The sequence below is a fragment of the Carassius gibelio genome, chromosome B25 (assembly GCF_023724105.1).
Source record: "Carassius gibelio isolate Cgi1373 ecotype wild population from Czech Republic chromosome B25, carGib1.2-hapl.c, whole genome shotgun sequence".
NCBI lineage: Eukaryota > Metazoa > Chordata > Actinopteri > Cypriniformes > Cyprinidae > Carassius > Carassius gibelio.
Window position 1 is genome coordinate 20787782 of NC_068420.1, and position 21292 is coordinate 20809073.

Sequence of the window (21292 nt, forward strand, 5' to 3'; positions counted from 1 at the left end):
ACCAGCTATCCAATCTATCTATTGAGTGACTGAAATCTTATGCCTCTTAACACAGTGCCCTGTCCGGCCGAAGCGACCAGACATAAACATTTAATTTTGACATTATAATGTTAATTTCATTATAATGTCAAAACCCATTGTAAACGTGATATAAACATGATTTCTAGTGGTGTTCTCTTTTGGAAGGCCAAACAAAGTAGTTTCTATTTTTAAAGAAAGAGCGTTTAAGAGTGACGCTTCAATTCAAACCAACGAACGAACAAACACGTGAGAGCAATTTCAAAAGAATAAGGAGCTGTCTGTTAATATAAAAATTACAATCCTGGTGGGGACGTGTCCCGTATGAATGGCACATGGCCACCCTATACAGATCTTCTTCATACACCAAGAGCTTGTAACTTTCCAAAGGGAAAGGAAAAATTAAAATCGCATCATATGACCTCTTTAAGCCCCAAAATTGACTTAATTAATAAAAATTGTAATGTTAAACTGCTGTCTGTCAGACTTTTCTGTGTTTACATAAATGTCTTGCAGGGCAAAACCAACTATATGTTAGACACTTAATAGCATTAGCTTTGTCTCCATCCAGCTTAGTGTTGCACAGTGCACCAATACTTCAAAAGTATTGCGATTCTCCGAAATTAAAAACATCACGATTCCATTTATTAGTATCGATACTTCAAACAATGACTGTGTTCCAGATTTGTAAGAGACATATGTCATGATGGTGTGTGCAACGGACGTTTGTGTTTTTTTCTCCTCACGCAAGCAGCAAAAAAAGCACTACAACGAGATGGCTGCATTAGTGGCTTTACTAATCTGATTTGGCTTTACTAAAATGTGTGCATAATTGCATTAAATAGTTTAAATAAGTTATTCAGTTGAACAAATCATGAGATTTTCTGTTAACATTTTAATTGTTTGGTCAGACAGTTCATGTATATAATATTCACATTAATCAGGGATTAAATGTGGAGTTGTGTTCTTTATTCTAAATATGAAAAATGAACATATCTGCACAGCACCTATAACTGCGCTTTGTATCTGCTGATTGCTGATCAAGATTTATGTGCTTGGCTAACTGACGCTGTATAATCTTTAGGGGTGTAACAGTAACTGTATTCGTACAGGACCGTTTCGGTACAGGGCTTTCGGTACGGTGCACGTGTGTACCGAATGACCGAATGCAATATTTTGTGTGTGGAACATGGGTACATTTTCGTGTTTCCAAACGAACATATTAAGTGGCGGAAGTCTCCGCGTTCAAAGCAAATCCCGCCCTGCAGCTGATTCTAAGGCCAATGACACACTGGCTGCGTGGCGTGAGCGTGGCGTTTCTGGTGCGTGTCAGTTGCGTGATGGCTGCTTCACATTTTCTGTGTCCTTACACACCAGAACCGTGCCTGACGAGGCGCTGGCTACTAGGTGACATAGAGGGAGGCCGCCGAGGCGCAGACAGACCAGGATCTTGTCTTCACAACAACAATATCATGTTGAGCATAAATATAAAGCGTACTGTTAAAGGACACCGTCAACAGTATTGACGGCAATATAGACTATGTTTGACAGGTGCAATATGCCAGTGTTTCACCGGCCTAAGGTTTCAAAAGACATCACACGAGTGTGAACATCACTACAACTAGGAAAAAACGATTATAATTCAAACGCAGCTCCTTGTCGGCATTTAAATAGACCTTTAATTGCTCTTAATTCCGATCAGTCTAACGCAATAACGAAATCTGAGCAGGTCTAAAAACTGAAACTGTTGACGCTGCACTTTACACTTTGGAAAAGAGAAAGATATATATATATATATATATATATATATATATATATATATATATATATATATATATATATATATATATATATAATAAATATGAGCAGGCTTACAAGCTTGGATTGGTAATGCTGCACTGTAATCATAGTTATTTATTTATATTTTTAATTATATTTTATTATATGATATTGGTTTGAAACGGAGTATTTTATTTAGTGGAGAACTTTTCAGCGGTATTTTATTTCTTATTATTTTTTTTTATTTTATATATATTTTATTAAAAAGTATTTTAAAAATGTGTAAACAAGTTGTAAAAAAAAAGTTTATAGTAATAAACAACCTGTAGTTTAATGTTTGCATTTATTTCCCTTACTGTACCGAAAATGAACCTAACCATGACTTTAAAACTGAGGTACGTACCGAACCCTGATTTTTCGTACCGTTACACCCCTAATAATCATTAATTTCATTCATTAAAGAGCTGTGTCAGTTCATTCAACTCGTTCACGAATGAGAAGATCTCTCAATCTCATTCAGTGAAGGGCATATGGGTTCACTACATTCAACAACTCACATGCTCCGTCACATCTTGAGTAACTCTTTGACACGGTGAAACAGTTCACATAGCTGTTCAGCGTTGCCAGATTGGAAATGTCCAAGTATCATACCAGAAGTTCAAAATTATCGTATTTTGAAGAAAATTATCGTACACGAGTCAAAAAAAAAAAAAAAAAAAAATCTAAACCAACAACATTTTGACACGACCTGCAAATTACCACAATAGATAACAAGGCGTATTGTTGGACGGAAGCAGTGAGACAAATTAATATCCCATTATTTTCAGTGGCTGTCTGCGTCACGGAGCATATTAAAACATATTAAATGATTTTTAAAACTTGCTTCGTCGCGTCAAGTGAAGAAGGAATTTAGCTGTTGCTGCGTGGTGCAGTTTAACATCTGGCCGCTGTCACCGGAATCCTGCGTGTTGCCGGATGTTGAAGGGGTTCTTGCTGTCATGGACCGCAACTAGTGCTCGTTGGCTTTAAAACAGGGCACTTGAATGCATTTAGTGCACACGAACGCATTTAGTTTCTGTAATGAGCCGATTTCGTGTATGAGAAAAGAAGACCTATGACCACAACTACCATAATTTAAATTTTCATAAAATTCTGAAATTATCTTACATTACAGGATTTTTTTCATTATAGATCGTACATCGTGCAGAGGTAAAAATTATCGAACAAATACGATAATTATCGTGCATCTGGCAACACTGGAGCTGTTCACGAGCTGCGCAATGTGCGCATGCCCTGCTGTGGAGGGAGGAACTTCAGTGAATGAGAAATATTAATCAGTGGATCACGTGAATGAGAACTATCCGTTCACCTAAAAGATTCGTTCACGGACGAACCATCAGTAGTGCAATTTCATATAGCCTATATTAAATATTTGGAATGTATATTTTCATATTTTTTAGGTTCTTTGATAAGGTTACAATACAAAGTTCTAAGTAGCAACGTATCTTCTGTGAGGTCCTTGATGCGCGGGTCATGGTGGGTAAAGAAATGTTACTTTATTTGTGGGCTGGGGCGGGCCAGATATTTTTATAAAAGCGGGACCCGCGGGTTGGAAAAAAAACGACTAGGCTGCATGTGCGATCACAAGTGATACTGTGGCTGCCGGTCCACAACTGGTAGAAAAAGATGACGCTCCCCAGCCGGCACATGACCGACCTTCAACGTTGAAATATGGTTGAAATAAGGTCAGTTGTGGTTTCAACGTTGAAACAACGTTGATTCAACGTTTAAAGCTGAATGGTTGAAAAACATCCAGCACATGACCAACTTTCAATGTTGAAATATGGTTGAAATAAGGTCAGTTGTGGTTTCAACGTTGAAACAACGTTGATTCAACGTTTAAAGCTGAATGGTTGAAAAACATCCAGCACATGACCAACTTTCAATGTTGAAATATGGTTGAAAAAAGGTCAGTTGTGCTTTCAGCGTTGAAACAACGTTGATTCAACGTTTAAAGATGAACTGTTGAAAAACTTCCAGCACATGACCAACTTTCAACATTGAAATATGGCTGAAATAAGGTCAGTTGTTTTAATGAAACAACGTTAAAAATGTTTAATGCTAAATGGTAGAAAAAGGTTAACAAGCTTTTAAATTATTTATATTAAATTATTTAAATTAATTATTTTAATAGCATTTTAAAATATTTTAGTCATGATACCTATTCTAAAATCTAAAGGTATATGTTAAATATTATCATCATTAACAACAATAAAACTATATACATTTCGCTGCTTTATCACACTGAAACAACTCCCATTGGTAGTTTTATTTTATTACTTCTATCATGATTGGTTAATCTGGCTGTCATTCAGGAAACTGGACAATGAATCGGTTCGCGCCTTTCTACATTTAAAAATATGACCGTTATTGTTGTCTTTCTGTGAGTGAGGCGGCTAACTGTGAGCTGCTGCTCGTTATAACTGACTGCTCTATCGGTCCCGAATTATTTCATCATATTTGCCTGTACATTTTTTATTTATTTTGAGCGAATTTGAGTCGTGACATGTCAATGGAGAACAAAAACCGTGAACACAAGAAGGGTCAGGTGTTCTGCGAGGTCCTGAAAACATCCTGTCAAAATGAGGTAAGAAAATCGCTAACGTTATCTTTATTATCTTTTGAAAATAGTAAAGTATTACCAGAGTTTACAAATGGGTAGTTTAAAGGACATGTAACCTGCAGATAAATAAATACCCGTGTGTCTATTTTTGCATTGCTTTATCACAGCTGATCAAGTTAGGTGCTCACCTAATGTGTTGCTGGTAAGAGAGATTTAGAGATGGTTTAGAGATTTTCCCATATTTTCCTGATATGTATCCCATGCATTAGGTGTGTTATATATGTTTGTATTCTTATAATAGTTTCAAAGTGTTTTCTGAAACATATAAGTGCAAATGTCGGTATTTAAATAATATAATTTTAATGAATTAATGAAAATGAATAAATAAATAAAAGGATTGTTTAAAGCTATGGTTCTCAAAGTGTCAGGCCCCCTCTAGTTGTTATGCAGGTGAATCACTAAATTAAACTAATTAATGTTAACCCTCATGTGGTGTTCAAAACCCAATAACACCTGTGGTGTTCCCGGTCAAAAATGACCGGCCCATAAAAAAAAGCTTATAAATCACTCATTATACCATATTTTCACCCAATCTTGGATTCAATCTTTTTGTCAACTTGTTCTCTTTCAATTAGGACTGGTTTTATATTTCTGTTTGCATCTGATTAATCGTGGGGCCTCATTTATCTGAGAGTAGGCATCTCATTTTTTGAGTAAAAAAACAAATAATTTATGAGTAAATTTGGAAATATGAAAAAAAATTATGAAAAAAATGGCTACTGTTGATCACACTAGTCTACTCCAATGTTTCACCAGGAATTTTGTTTTGAAACTTTTGTTTTGTAAAAAATATGGCACATAGTCACACTTGTGGTGTTCCCGGTCAAAAATGACCGGCCTATAAAAAATAGCTTAGAAATCACTCATTATACCATATTTTCACCCAATCTTGGATTCAATCTTTTTGTCAACTTGTTCTCTTTCAATTAGGACTGGTTTTATATTTCTGTTTGCATCTGATTAATCGTGGGCCTCATTTATCTGAGAGTAGGCATCTCATTTTTTGAGTAAAAAACAAATAATTTATGAGTAAATTTGGAAATATGAAAAAAAATTATGGAAAAAATGGCTACTGTTGATCACACTAATCTACTCTAATGTTTCACCAGGAATTTTGTTTTGAAACTTTTGTTTTGTAAAAAATAATGCACAAAGTCACACTTGTGGTGTTCCCGGTCAAAAATGACCGGCCTATAAAAAATAGCTTAGAAATCACTCATTATACCATATTTTCACCCAATCTTGGATTCAATCTTTTTGTCAACTTGTTATCTTTCAATTAGGACTGGTTTTGCATTTAATTTTCAAACTATTTAATTTTAGGAGTCATTTATCCGAGCTTATGCACCTCAGTTTTTGAGTGAAAAAAGCATTATTTGTTAATAATTTTGTCAATATTGTGAAAAAGGTGAAAAAAAGTTTCATCTGTTGATCACACTAGCCTACTTTAATGTTTAACCAGGAATTTTTTTTTAAATGCTTTTATTTTGTACAAAATGGCACAAAGTCACACTTGTGATGTTCCCGGTCAAAAATGGCCGACCATTGAAAGTGAATGTAGAAGATTACAAAACACAGGGCTTGTATTTTGAAATGCTTTAATTTTTCAGAAAAGGGGTGCACAGTAACACTTGTGCTGTTCCATGACAATACTGACCATAGTGACATACAAAAAATAAACACATTAACGCTGTCATATAGAGAATACAAATCAAATACTGTTCATTTTCTTTCAGTTTTCCAAATTATGAACTAACCAAAATAAGAAACTGTGACGGTCTCTGTGTGAACTCATGCAAGTGACTAACAAAAGCATTTTTAAGGTAACTTGCAAATGGTCATTTTGTGTCACTTATGCACATGACTGACAACAGTATAATGTATGTGCCTTGCAAATGTGCACTCTGCATTTGAAACAGACAGTGCCTGTTTTCACATCTTTTGGGGCACACAAAGTGCATCTCTTTCGTTTCTCTCCTTTGCCTGTGCCAGCTGAAGGACCTGGTTTTGGTGTTTGTATGTCTCTCACCAATGTAGCAGAGGGCAGTGCTCTGGGTATATTTTGGCGCCTCTGTATCAGGGGGCTCACCATGGATTTTCCCAGCTCTTCTAGGAACAGCCTCCTCCTGAAGGTTTTCCTTGTGTAATACTCAAAAAAGTTTGTGTGTTTTAACGTGTGTGTGTCTGGGTAGCGTGTGTATAAATGTATCGATACATGCGCAGGTCCAAGGGCTCGATGTTTGCAAGCACATATGCACATATGTGTACATGAAAATAATGAACATGCTCCTGAAAACTAAATTGTTCTGTTATTTTCAGTCTCTCCCATTCACTTTCAATGGTCGGCCATTGTGACCATTTTTGACCATGCCTACTCTCAGATAAATGAGGCCCACGATTAATCAGATGCAAACAGAAATATAAAACCAGTCCTAATTGAAAGAGAACAAGTTGACAAAAAGATTGAATCCAAGATTGGGTGAAAATATGGTATAATGAGTGATTTCTAAGCTATTTTTTATAGGCCGGTCATTTTTGACCGGGAACACCACAAGTGTGACTATGTGCCATATTTTTTACAAAACAAAAGTTTCAAAACAAAATTCCTGGTGAAACATTAGAGTAGACTAGTGTGATCAACAGTAGCCATTTTTTTCATATTTTTTTTTCATATTTCCAAATTTACTCATAAATTATTTGTTTTTTACTCAAAAAACGAGATGCCTACTCTCAGATAAATGAGGCCCACGATTAATCAGATGCAAACAGAAATATAAAACCAGTCCTAATTGAAAGAGAACAAGTTGACAAAAAGATTGAATCCAAGATTGGGCGAAAATATGGTATAATGAGTGATTTATGAGCTATTTTTTATAGGCCGGTCATTTTTGACCGGGAACACCACAAGTGTAACAAGGTAACAAAACCCCCACAAAAAAAGTAAGAAAATTTCCCAATTTTTTTTTAATTGTAGTTATACCCTTTGGGAACAAAGTCACTAAGTTTCAGTCCAAAGCGATAACATTAACTATTATTTTCGGGAAAAAGAAAATCTTCTCCGGGTCAAATTGACCCGAACACCACATGAGGGTTAATACATTTTAACTTAATCTTTGAGTACTTTTTTTTTTTTTGCACATTTAAGTATGTTAGAGTTAAAGTACAGTAAAGTTTTGTGACTTTTGTTACATAATTACATTTAAAATTACATTTTAATTTAAACTTTTTTTTTATTTACCTGTGTATGTAAGCACAGTTGTAGTGTTAATGTTCAAACATGGTAAAGTGTCTGACAACAATAAATAATCTTATTAGAATAAAACTGCCTCATTTTTTAACTGTAGACCTGTAGCTGAATAGTTTGGTCTACTACGCTGCTGAAATGTAATGTTGGTCATTATGGTGCAACTTAATATTTAATAACAAATATTTTCTGAAGTGGTACTTGGTATAAAAAGTTTGAGAACCAGTGGTTTAAAGAAATGGTATAATATGAAATCCTGCTTTTAAAGAACTTTTCAGTAAACTCTTTCTTCTTTCCCCTTGTAGAGTCATCGAGGATCCAGCTTGTTCTTGAAACATTGGTAAGAAATTGTTCATCTGCTACATTGCACTGTCACTTCTGCTAGAGATGCTTTGAACTTTTGTGATAGGTTTTGATTGTACTTAGTTTATTAAAAATTTACTGAATTAGATTTTATTTGTTTTACTACACTGTATTACTAGTGTTTTGATTAAAACAGTGTAACTGGGGGCTCTGAAAACACTGCTTGTGAATAATTTGTTAATATTGTAAATTTTCATCTGAATACATTAAATAAGTGTTTAATGAATAGTGTTGTCCACTTTGTTTCCAACCTCACTGTTACTGAACTGTAAAGTGAAAATATTGTGTGATTTATTTTGCATTCAGTTTTCAGTTAAATATATTTCACAATATCAAAGTTATTGTGAAACATTGTGGACATACCTAAACTCATTGGTTAAATCTTATGTTCCCTCCAGAAGTTTGCACTCTGCAAGTGACGACGCCTTGTGGTGCCATCCCAAAGAGGTTCAAAATCACTCTCACGGACCTTTTCCTGGCCTGTGTCCAGCTGGTGGAATGACCTCCCAATCTCAATCCGAACTGCTGAGTCTTTACTCATTTTCAAGAAACATTTTAAGACTCATCTTTTTCACCGGAACTTAACCAACTAATGCTAGCACTTTTCCTTCTTTTCTTGTCTTTCATATAAAAAAAAAATAAAAAATAAAAAAAAACCTGGCTATGCGTTCTGTACTAGACTAACTGAGACTTGTCATGGCACTTCTATACTGTTGTTGTTCGCTTGTACACCTGACTGCTTCTCTTGTTCTCACTTGTAAGTCACTTTGGATAAATTCGTCTGTTAAATGATTAAATGTAAATGTTTATACAGGACGGTACAGAAAGTGCACAAGTGGGAGAGAGTGGAGGGGACGGCGTCAGAAAGGACCTAGCGCTGGGACACTTTCAAGGATCACCCGAAGCACAACCACACTGTATACACTAAGGCTGCTGGTTCTAACATTTTAGAGTGCCCTGCGGTAGAAATCTCATTCTGCATTCCACACGGTAAAGAAGACACAGTCCGGGGGGGTTCCCATTAGAAATCAACTGGTTGAAGGTTCCCTGCTCGTACTGTGCAACACATTTTCACGGCACAAATGTGCACAACTTGAAATGAGACACATTACTAAAACATGTTTTTGACAGAAACTGTAGTTTTCCACCAAAATAAAAGATCCACTGGTTTCAGTCATAAAGGTACAAGGGTTTGTCTTGTAAGTGCTGAAAAAAATATGCATTTTTGTGCCGAATTATTTTACAAAAACCTTTAAATATTATTGTATTTGGATTGTTCTACTACCTGTTTTTAGCATTACCTCCCTGCATACTCTGCATAATAAAGTGTGGGATTATTTTCATCTGTTTTATACAGTATGTTTCCAAAATTTAACTGCTGTTTGACAATTTTGAGCATGTGGTAGTTTATTGAAGTTGTTTGTAAAGCCATTGCTCCCAGTCATTAGATTTTTAGCCTTGCATGTACATTGTTGATCTAAATGCCAACTAGGATCTAGGTGTATTTATACACGGTGCAAGGTACGACGGGGAAACAACGTCGTGTTATCAACGCTGATTAACTTTTCAAAATCAACACCTCAGTCAGCTTTCCTCCCAGGTCTGCAGCACGACCCTAATTCACCCATAATGCAGGTACACTGTTAGAAAAAGAGGTACAATACAGGTCCATTTTTGTTCCCTAAGGTACAAACTTTGCATATGTACCCTTAAAAGTACAAAAATGTATCTTTAAGGTACAATTGTGCACCTTTAAGGTACAATTATGCACCTTCCATTGTACATTGTGAGCTTTTCGAGGTGTAAGGTACATATTTGTCCCTTACATATTTGTACCTTAATGTTTAAATATAAAATGGCAGGAATTAGTGGATGCTGAAAATGTCATTTCTCAATATAGAAACACAAGTTAACCTATACTATCAAACTCAATAATGTCAAACTAAATTAACTGTGAAGTTTTGAGATATGGGCAAAATAAATCAGAATGTTTTTTTTTTTTTTTTTTTTTTTTGTGAAATGTCCCTTTGAATCATTTTTAATCATGTTAATGAGGATTATGTAATCATTTATATTCACAAACAGTATTGAAGAATTTGATTTTCAAACCATTTACCCTATTTATATTAGAATAAAACAGACAAATAATTGTTAACGCTTTAAGTTGTGTTCTATTGAAAGGATCTAGCTACAGGCTAACCAGAGTTTGACTCGGCGGAAGCATAAATATTGCAGCGCGGAAGGATACATGAGTGAATCGACAGTGATCCAACTGTCAGTCTCTGTCAGTGTCGATCAAAGGTGGGAGGATGGCCCTTCGACATTTATCAACGGAAGATTTAATCACGGAGTTATTTACTTTGGGGATAGAAGTCACTGAAGAGGAGAAAAGTAAATTCAAAGGTAAAGTATTTGAATTTTTAATCAGTGTTTGTGGTGTTAATTCAAAGTTGGAAGTTAACTTTTACTGTTAATGTTAGTGCTAGCCAAGTTCATACTCTGTCAACATTAGCTGGCTAGACTCACGTTGACGATTGCCATTATTAACGTTAACTAGTTAACGTTAGTTAAAATATTATTATATAACAATAGCATAAATAAATATTATTATTATAAGTAGCAGTACTATCTTGGCTACAGTTCACCATCGAGCTAACGTTAACTTCTCGGCGGCAAAAACGCTTCTCATCCAACTCTGCAGCCGAAAAGTTAACGTTAACGTGAAATATTAAAATATTTCAGAACAAAAGACTAATGGGCGGGAAAAACGTTTTTTCCACATCATTATAGCTTAGCTGTAAAACTACTGCGTCAGAGTTGGATGAGAAGCGTTTTTGCGCCGAAAAATCTTTTGTTCTGACTTATGTGAGCTAGCTGGACTGCGTCAGAGGAGAACGATTAAAAAAAAAAAAAAACTTTTTGCCGCCCAACAGTCTCTTGTTCTGGAATATTTTAAAGCTAAAGCAAAGCCATTTGGGCGGAATGTGACTATCGATAGCCAGTGACTGTTTGAAAGTATGATTTAGTCTTTAAATATGCGGTTTATTTATAAAGACAGCGTCTATTTAAAAAATGTGTTTCGCCGATCTCGGAGACATGAGCTCCAGATGATCAGCGGGAGCTCCATCATCATGTATCCGCCGAGAGCAGCCTCAGCTCGGATAGACCTTCTGACATTTGCCGCTGGCTCTGATGTCTCTAGTGGTTCAAGATAAAATGTAATTCGTTTGGGGAAAAGCGAACGTTTCTTATCTTTGTCCTTTATTCAATTAATCTATTAATATGTGTATATATATATATATATATATATATATATATATATATATATATATATATATATATATATATATATCGTTAGGTCCTTTTTATTCCTGAAATATGAACTTTTGTCATGAAGCTCTGGTTGACTGCTCACTGACAGCATCAGTTGTTTCTCCATGTTGAATGAGTGACTCCTAGCAGGCTCCTGATTGGTTAACGCGGCGCGAATTGACGCCCAAGTTCAAATTTTTCAACTCGGGCGGCAGACGCGAATTCGCCTCAAACGCTTAAATGCACAAAAAGCACCAATTCGCGTCATTCGCGCGAACTAGACTCGAACTTTTTCCCCATTGACTTACACAAACGTTACAGTCTGCCTTTTTAAATTGTTGTATGTTGTTACCAAAGTGGTGGTTAACATTGCTTTTTTTCTTTTCTCTTTTGTCTAGATAATGATGTTGATGGAGAAGCAGTGGACTATGGATTGACTGAGAGGATGATTTCATGCCTCTTTGAAGGGTCGTTTAAGAAGCAAGCCAAATTCAACCGATTTGTTCAGCAGTGGAAAGAAAACGTGACACTAACCCTCGAGCCTGTCCCGTTACATTCAGAGAAGGCTACAGCAGATACATACTGTGTCGATGATAAACTGTTTGTTAGTATGGGGCATTTATGTTAAGCTGTGTTGGGAGGGCTGTAGAGGGTTGTGGATGAGCTCAAAGCTTGTGTTTTTTAATCCAGAACACATCAAGTGTCATTTAGTTTATCCGTTATGTTACTCTCTTTACTTTGGTGTGGTGTGCTAAAGTGTTTTGCTTGGTCTTTGATAAAAAACTCATGTTTTTCTGCACTATATTGCTGTTCTTATTAGTGATGTTCATGAAATTGAAAGAAGGAAAATATAAATGGTTCCATTGTATTTATTCTCTGATATCGCTGTTCATTTTGTTTTTGGAGTGGCAGTAAGTTGTCAGTTTGTCAGTGAAATGCTTCTTAAAAAAATGTAATTAATTATTTTTAATGTTTTTATATCAGACATGACATCCTAAACATTGTTACATTTTATTTTGGGTTGTTACATTGTATGGTTGTGAGATGAATTATTATTGAATCTGTGAATTAAACTGTTTTCCATTTAAGGACTAAAATAAATGTCTTAAAATGCAGTTAGTTGTTGTTTGCCTTCATTTTCTTTCACTCCTTAGGGAATAAAAAGGAACTTTTTTGCCACCTAAAGGTACAAAATGGCTTTGTCACTGGGGTGGTACCTTAATGGGACAAAATTGTACCTTTTTCCAGAGGTACTTTATTGTACCTTTGTCTAAGGTACATTATTGATCCTCAAAGGTACAGTATTGGCCCTTAGAAGGTACAAAAAAAGTAAGGTACAAATTTGCTCCTTTGACTCAAGGTACAATAATGTACCCTTGAGGGTACCACCCCAGTGACAAGCTTTTGTTCCTTAAAGGTACCGTTTTGTACTTTTTTTTTCTGAGAGTGTAAGACGGTGAAACAGCGTCGCGATTTCAACGGTGAATCCACGTCGTGATTTCAACGTTGATCCAATTTGCAAAGGTTTTTCAACGTTGATTCAACCATGGTACCTGACGTTGTTTCAACGTTGAATCAACGTTGAAATGCCGGCTGGGTCAGTAAAGCTCACTGGCTGAGTTTTCTCCGACGAAAGAAAAGGTTGCACAACTGACAGAATAAGTTACAATATCTGAGATATTGATGCTACATTTATTTATTTATTTTTTTACTTTAATGCCATTGCTTTAAATGTATATTATTTATCTTTTGACATTTAATCTTCTAGGTTCAGAAACATTGTTTAATATAATCGCTGTTCATATTTTTATTCAAAGTTCAGAATCAAGATAAATGTATTACTCTAACCCTAACCGCACAGCAATGATATTTGAGAGTGTATTTTTCCTTTTCAGGAAAAGTATCAGAAAAGTATCGAAATCGCAATTCTTGACTAGGTATTGGTATCGAAAAAATAATATTGGTATCCTGACAACACAAATCCAGCTTTTTATTGCACATTTTAACCATTTGAAAACAAAAAAAAATCCTGAATGGAAACGGTTCAAATTCACATAAAATATTCTAATGTGAATGAAACTTATGTGGATTGACTCGCTAATAAATGCAACATAAAAGCACATTTGTTGCAACTCTATCAGCTGTTTTAATTTGCCCCTTAAGTTGTGATCCCACAGCGTTTCATGCCTACTCTCCTGTCCATTTCTAATTTACATAACAGATCTGATGGAAATGCTCTCCAGTTATGGGGTTTCTTTGCATCTTTTAAGCGCATTCGTAGAAATTTGGCAAAGGAATTGGATGGAAACCTGTCTTTCGACATACATGCATAGAGTATATCATAGAGTCTAACAATACTGAACAAAAAGAAAGTGATTCATCGGATATTCCATATGAGAATGATCTTTTTTTTTTTTTTTATATAAGTGTGCAAACAGTTTAAACATACCCTTAGTGCTTGAGGCCTCTTTAGGATACTGTTAGTTAAACACGTAGACAGCGAAGGTCGCTGCCACTCCATTCAGAAGGCTGTTGTGGGGCCCCATCACAGTTGTCCCTTCCAAAGACATCAGCCATTTGTCTGCACTCTCCTGACTCTCCTGAAGTGCATACACAATATGATAACTAAAAGAGCACTAGAAAGCTGCACTACACGCATGAGTGGCAGAATTGGCAGGATGGGCAAAAGTACCAATTTTATCAGGTGGGAGACAGAGTCATGGTATGGTTTTTCCTAATTTAGACTAGGCATTTTATGGATGCAATAGGCTTATGTTCAATTACAGTCTTTCCTTTCTTCTTTGACATATATCCATGTAACAATTATTAACAGGGCTTAAAGCATGTTCCATATATGTATGTTCCATCTAGCAGCCCTTGTGCATCAGATCCTGCGGTGTGTCTACAGCTGTACCCGCTCATGCCGTTTCACAAATATTCCATCTGCAGTGCGTATGCGTTGCATATAATTTTTTTACGCACACGATAACGGATTCCAGCGTTCACACTGCACGCGGCTGCGGTCCGTCAATGCGTTCCAGGAGCAGTGCGTCTGCAGCAGTGCAGCGATCGTTTACGTACTGAGTCTATTTGCTGTGCTGCATGCGCTGAATTAAAGTAACACAGCATTGTTCGCAGTAAAAATGAACATGGATTGACACGGAAATGCAGTCATTTCAGAATAAATGTATACTAATTAAAGCCAACTGTGTTTCACACAGAACACATGGGTTTTGGCTAGATTTAAAACAATAAAAAGAGCAACTTTAGAGAAACAAGGCAGCATTATATATACACTTTTATAGAGGCAGAAAAACAAAGTCATTTAAGACCCATTGGATTGCGTGTAATAAAGATTTCCACCAGGGGGGCAGGGTTTAATAGTTTTTGAAGCACCCTTGGGCGGACCCCGACCTGCTGTTAGCATTCCATTGACTCCCATTCATTTTGGCGTCACTTTGACAGCGCCAACCCAATAAACAAACCGCATATTTGAGTTTTAAACAACTACATTCTCGCCTGAAATAGTTAAAACACTATACCTTTCATGATACGATGACAGTAATATTTTTCAAATTATCAAAAGAAATGGTGGTTGAAATTACAATGATGTATTGCCACTCCCGAAAGTTCAGGACCTTTGAACAAGTACCTCGCGAGCAGGGCTTTTTGAGGGGCATTTTTTTACCCATAACTTTTAGATTATGGTAACTGCGGTGGAAGCACACCGAGTACCAGCCCAAAGTCCATAGTTTCTGGGTAAAGTTCCTGCGGTGGATATTTGGATAGAGTATTAAGACGCGATTTTAACTAACTTCATTGTATTCCACTGAAATAAACCAAACGAAACAATCAGCACTCACTCAGATCACCAGGATTAATATATATAAAGACTTATAAAACAGATTTTATTTTACATACCTGAGACATGTTCCTCCTTCCAAAAATGGTACAATACTTCTGGTACCGTCCGTTGGCCACATAATTTCAAAATTCAAACAGCAGCGATCCCACAATGCTATGCGGTGGCTGTAAAAATAAAATAAAAATGCTTCTACGGTGTAGTTACAATAATATTACAGGACTGTCCGTTAATTTCCCATCCTGCATTTGCATTTATAACAAAAACATGAATACAGTGCGTTGTTGTAAAATTTGTTGTAAAAATTACATCAATTCCTAACAGTGTAACATTATTAGCCCCCACGTCGACTGCAGTCAGACTTTTTCCGTTAAGGGACAATATTTGCCCCCTTAAATTGATTTATAGATGCATTTTTACTGTTATAGAGGCACCGTTTTTTCTAGCCTAATTAACTGTATATGTTATGTTTTATGAGGAAACACTGCTATTCCTTTGAGACGCTCATTCTGTTGCGGATTTCATTGGAACAATTATTTTGTTGTAAAATACAATATGGACTATATTGTGTTTAAATTTAGGCTTCTTTTTTGTTGAACTGTCAGGCCTATATAAAATCAATGACACATAGGCTATGCAATATTTTGGATATTCAGGGAATATTGCATTCTTGTATAGGTTCCAGAGTGAAGTGAGAACGTAACAGTGCTCACTTTTTAACATTTTTATTATAATCTTTTATATTATTGAATCTTCACCAACACAGATATAATGTTACACAATAAATCTAATTAATCTGTATTATGTCTGTACTGTATAGCGTGAGCCCCGGCCCACTCCAGTGGTTTAGCTTCAAATACATTGCGAATGTGGAAACATTTGGATTTGTATTGAATTTAAGTCACCCAATGTGTAACAAACGTTCGTAGTCACATCTATTACGATGTCTCCGAAACAAAAGCAGTTGCATGAATACAGTTTGAAACAACAATTATGTATTACCCTCCATGTTTAAAAACACAAGTGCAGCTGTTTAGAGGTTAATGACGTCACAGAATTTACCGGTATTTTGGAAAGGATCTGTGAATGGTGCTTTTCTAAAAAAAAGACGGAATGTCTTTGACTGTGTGTGAACAGTGCCTTTTTTAATTTACCGGTAAAGTCGTTCCGGTAATTTTACGGCAATTTACTGGTATTACTGTGTGAAAGAGGCTAATTGTGTAACAAACGTTCTTAGTCACGGGAAGGAGGAGGCAGGAACATTCAAACAAAACTTTAATAATTCAATATACCTAAAAGAGCACGACAGCCCCTTCTCATGGACTACTGTCGCACACAAATAGAACCAAAACCCAAAATAAGTCTGGACCACTGTCATCAGTCCCTCCTCCGAAGTTCCTGCGGGACTCGATACAGGTGAATGGCGCAGGTGCTCCACCGGCCTCGCTCAGTTCCCTCGGCTCTCATCACACAGTGTTTAACATTTAGCGTTTTACCATGTCTACTATACTTAATAAGCATGCACTGACTATTTCTCCAAGTTGAAAACAAAACTCTATGAACGCTGTATAAACCACTACAAGCTGTAAAGTAAACAGGAAGTGTTTGTCTGAACTCAGCTGGTTTTGTGTGAGAACGCAAAAGTTTTTCGAGAGAATGCACATATCTTTGCGAGAGAATGCAAAAGTTTCTTTAGGGAACGCAAAAAATAAATAAATAAATAAATAAATGTTTTCCTCCCACCCCAATTTTTTTTCCCTCACTCTGATTTCTTTTCCCACCACAGTGACCCTTAAGGGGCTCCGTGTGTGTGTGTGTGTGTGTGTGTGCGGGATGTGTGGAGAATAATTAGGGTGTACTCACACTAGGCAGTCTTAGGGCTGGTAATTTAATGCGTTCTTTAGATTAATTAAATATGGAGAAAAATAAAAATGCTTTAAAATTATCATCTGCCATTTCATGCAGTCGATTGATGACTAATATGAGGCAGGGTAACAACTTACTGCGTGATGAAGCCTAGAAAATGTCCCTAAAATTCAAGATATGGGCCAAAACACCCGTTTAAGATTGTCTCATATTTACACCCATAGGCGTAATTTGTGGGTGGGACATGTCCCCACCTTTTTTTTGCGTAAAGCTGACTTTTTTTTTTTCTTTACATATATATTATGTATGTGTGTTACTCCATCTAGATGTAAATTACATTTTTATCTCAATTTCACTTATGTTTGTTTTCTTTCATTTTGTTGTAAGTAGTTAGAGTTGTTGAAAAAAATGGCAAATAAAGTATACATTATGATTCTGATGTCATGAATTTGAGCAAATACTCTTCTGCAGAGGTCTCCCAGATATATTTTCTTCTAATTAGCCAGTAAATTGGTTTAATTTTAATCCTTAATTTAGTCAATAAAATAATTGTGTTGCTAATTTAGAAGGACCTGATTCTGTTCATAACTCTTTTATTCACATATATATATATATATATATATATATATATATATATATATATATATATATAGGTTCCTGCTCCTCTGATGTGTCTTCGCTGTAGTGTTATTGTGAGAGATCTAATGTGAGTCAGTTGCTTCCCTCAGGAAAGATCAAACGGAGCAATTCCTATAAAATGACTATAGAAGGTCATCTAGTAAATAAGACACGTATTGATATATTAGATGAGATTATTAATGTTGAAAATGTTAAACTAGAAAATATAATTAAGAAAACTTGACAATGTATGTACACACAGCATGTTTTACAGAAATCCAGGTAATTGCTTTTTGTTAGACAAATTGAAGTGGCTCTTAAAAGAGCCTTGTAGGGTTTCAAGACTTGTGAAGTCAGGCGTTTAGGCGCGCTCTCCACGGATGCGGCGGGCCAGCTGGATGTCTTTGGGCATGATGGTGACTCTCTTGGCGTGGATGGCGCACAGGTTGGTGTCCTCGAACAGACCGACCAGATAAGCCTCGCTGGACTCCTGCAGGGCCATGACGGCGGAGCTCTGGAAGCGCAAGTCCGTCTTGAAGTCCTGAGCGATCTCTCGCACCAGACGCTGGAAGGGAAGCTTGCGGATCAGCAGCTCGGTGGACTTCTGGTAGCGACGGATCTCTCGCAGAGCCACGGTGCCGGGCCTGTAGCGGTGAGGCTTCTTGACGCCGCCGGTGGCTGGAGCGCTCTTACGGGCGGCTTTGGTGGCGAGCTGCTTCCTCGGGGCTTTACCTCCGGTGGATTTACGGGCGGTTTGCTTGGTTCTTGCCATTTTTCTCGAGTTTCCTGTCTTGTTTTCTTCTAGAATGATTAGGTGCTTTTGCAGGGGATTTTTAATATCTCCTGCAGCATTGGGCGGTGCGTCACCGGCGGCATTGGATTGGCTATTGTGTTTACGTCACAGCGCGAGGCGGCCAATGACTGTGCGTTTCCTTTTTTCGAACAGACAGCTGCAGTCTGCGTTTCCCGCTCAAAATTTCTCATTTCATTGTCCCATTTTTGTTACTAGTGATGGCTCAGCTCCCAAAGAACCGGCTCTTTCGACTCCTGAATGGCTCTTAATTTAGAATTTTTGTAGGGCTTTGTTTTACCATAACTTTGCAAAAATTAATAGTTTGTGTGTTGAAAACCCTTTCATGTGCAGTGTTTTTATGATAATCTATATAATTGCCTAATTTTGTACATGTATTTTGTTACAAAACCATTATTTTGTTTATTATTTTAATCAAACATTTTATTGCACAAATTAACAACAAAACCGCAAATAAATCCACTGAACTAGAACCAAACTCAAGCAAATTATTAATATATATTATTAGTATTAATATCCTCAGTGAAGATTGGCATTCAACAATAATCTGATGCCTCAGCTTTGATGGACTGATCATATTTATTTTTTCTGTGGTTATCTGCCGTTTTTTAGAAGATTCTCTCTGAAGGAACCGATGTTGCCACAATACACAGGCTCCCTCCATAGTTGCAACTCATTAACTTGCAGTGGAAGGGTAGTTTATTCATAGCCTGTGTGTGTGTATATATATGTATATATATAAATAATGAAAAACAATTTTCGTAGTCGAAATCCATCATATTTCAAACGGCTCTTAAAGAGGATGTGTGTGGCTCTGAAAAGAGCCTTTATGAGTGTCGTGTTTTCTCGTGTTCATTTGGTTTTGGCGGGTTTCTCGGTCTTCTTGGGCAGCAGCACGGCCTGGATGTTGGGCAGCACGCCGCCCTGAGCGATGGTCACTCCGCCCAGGAGTTTGTTGAGCTCCTCGTCGTTACGCACCGCCAGCTGCAGGTGACGGGGGATGATACGGGTCTTCTTATTGTCCCGAGCGGCGTTTCCGGCCAACTCCAGGATCTCAGCCGTCAGATACTCGAGCACAGCGGCCAGATACACCGGAGCACCGGCACCGACGCGCTCGCCGTAGTTCCCTTTGCGAAGAAGTCTGTGAACACGACCGACGGGGAACTGCAGTCCTGCTCTGGAGGAGCGAGTCTTAGCCTTTGCCCTGGCCTTACCACCGGTTTTACCTCTGCCACTCATTATTCAGATATTGTTGAACTATACACTGCGAATTTACGCAGAAATGTTGGAGTCGTGGTTTGCCGATCGCTTTATAAGAGATGTGCTCGTCGTCTATTGGTCAGAATCTGTCACAGCTGTAAACCAATCACTGAAAGCCCCTCAAAACTCCAAGCCCCGTCTCTCTCGGCCACGCTTTCCTTTTAATGTAAAAAAAAAAAAAAAAAAAAAAAAAAATATATATATATATATATATATATATATATATATATGATACACAGAAAACGAATATACATTTGAAAATAAAACACGTTATTATGTGCAAAAGCTGATAAAATAACGGGTATAAAATCACACGTTCAAAAATTTTGATAAAAACGGTTGCTCTCGAGGTTCCTTTCAAATCAAGTCTTTATTGAACTGCACGCCTTTCATTAATGTGTTTTATTGGAAACTTTCTTCAACATTATATTGTAATCACGACGCAATCAATCGGAATTGTGTAATACAATGTGCATTTATTTTAGACTCCATTGTGCGAATACCATAATAAAATTGTATATATTCTTATGTGCCCCCCCAAAAAAGCATTAAAATCGAAGGGTTACACCGAAAAAAAAAGTGACATACAGATAAGACACAAACCCTAGATTGAGGTCAAAACAATGGTTTCAAAGACCGTTACTATCTTGATTGGAACTGCGATGTATAACGTTTTATTCGCCAGATAGGAGCATTCCAGTTTCAGAAAAACAGACTAAAATTATGCAAACTCTTTAAGTGATGTGATGGGTGGCTCTTAAAAGAGCCTTTGTGTTTCGGAGTCGGATCGGAGATCTACTTGGAGCTGGTGTACTTGGTGACGGCCTTGGTGCCCTCAGACACGGCGTGTTTGGCCAGCTCTCCGGGCAGCAGCAGACGCACGGCGGTCTGGATCTCTCTCGAGGTGATGGTGGAGCGCTTGTTGTAGTGAGCGAGACGAGACGACTCACCGGCGATGCGCTCGAAGATGTCGTTGACGAAAGAGTTCATGATCCCCATCGCCTTCGAAGAGATGCCGGTGTCAGGATGGACCTGCTTCAGCACTTTGTACACGTAGATAGCGTAGCTCTCCTTCCTGGACTTTCTGCGCTTCTTCCCTCCTTTCGCGGCGGTCTTAGTGACCGCTTTTTTGGAGCCCTTCTTGGGAGCAGACTTCGCTGGTTCAGGCATGTTAGTTCACGATGAGTAGAACAACAAAAGTGTTTAAGATAATGGACTGGGGATTTATACAATGCTCATGCTAATTTAGGAGGGCTGGCTGCTTTTTCCTGATTGGGTCTTTTCGTACAATGATTGAAAGAAACATATTTCATTGGTTAAAAATGTGCGGGCTAGACAGACACATCAGCCAATCACAGGCTTCTAAATTTTACTGCTTCAGATCTCCTCCCACTCACAGTTCTTTGTCTCACTTTCCCGCCCAAGATGTTTGTGATAAAAACAAATAAAGCTATTTTTATTGTTTTACACATTAAA

At 37.2% G+C, this 21292-nt stretch overlaps 3 protein-coding genes across 3 annotated transcripts; all 3 read right to left on the reverse strand.

Annotated features, from left to right (window-relative positions):
• Positions 1-17916: 17916 nt before the first annotated feature.
• LOC128014389 (histone H3-like) lies at positions 17917-18557 on the reverse strand. Its single transcript, XM_052597971.1, has one exon. It carries the CDS (start codon positions 18515-18517, stop codon positions 18107-18109), a length of 411 nt encoding a protein of 136 aa, XP_052453931.1. The 5' UTR covers positions 18518-18557; the 3' UTR covers positions 17917-18106.
• Positions 18558-18868: 311 nt separating this feature from the next.
• On the reverse strand, positions 18869-19875 carry LOC128014405 (histone H2A-like). Its single transcript, XM_052597989.1, has one exon. The coding sequence runs from the start codon at positions 19793-19795 to the stop codon at positions 19409-19411; it is 387 nt and encodes a 128-aa protein (XP_052453949.1). The 5' UTR covers positions 19796-19875; the 3' UTR covers positions 18869-19408.
• Positions 19876-20222: 347 nt separating this feature from the next.
• LOC128014408 (histone H2B) lies at positions 20223-21002 on the reverse strand. Its single transcript, XM_052597992.1, has one exon. It carries the CDS (start codon positions 20984-20986, stop codon positions 20612-20614), a length of 375 nt encoding a protein of 124 aa, XP_052453952.1. The 5' UTR covers positions 20987-21002; the 3' UTR covers positions 20223-20611.
• Positions 21003-21292: the final 290 nt, after the last annotated feature.

Bases quoted from the DNA above. Each gene is read 5' to 3' on its own strand.
- LOC128014389 (XM_052597971.1), bottom strand. From the start codon at position 18,517: ATGGCAAGAACCAAGCAAACCGCCCGTAAATCCACCGGAGGTAAAGCC.
- LOC128014405 (XM_052597989.1), bottom strand. From the start codon at position 19,795: ATGAGTGGCAGAGGTAAAACCGGTGGTAAGGCCAGGGCAAAGGCTAAG.
- LOC128014408 (XM_052597992.1), bottom strand. From the start codon at position 20,986: ATGCCTGAACCAGCGAAGTCTGCTCCCAAGAAGGGCTCCAAAAAAGCG.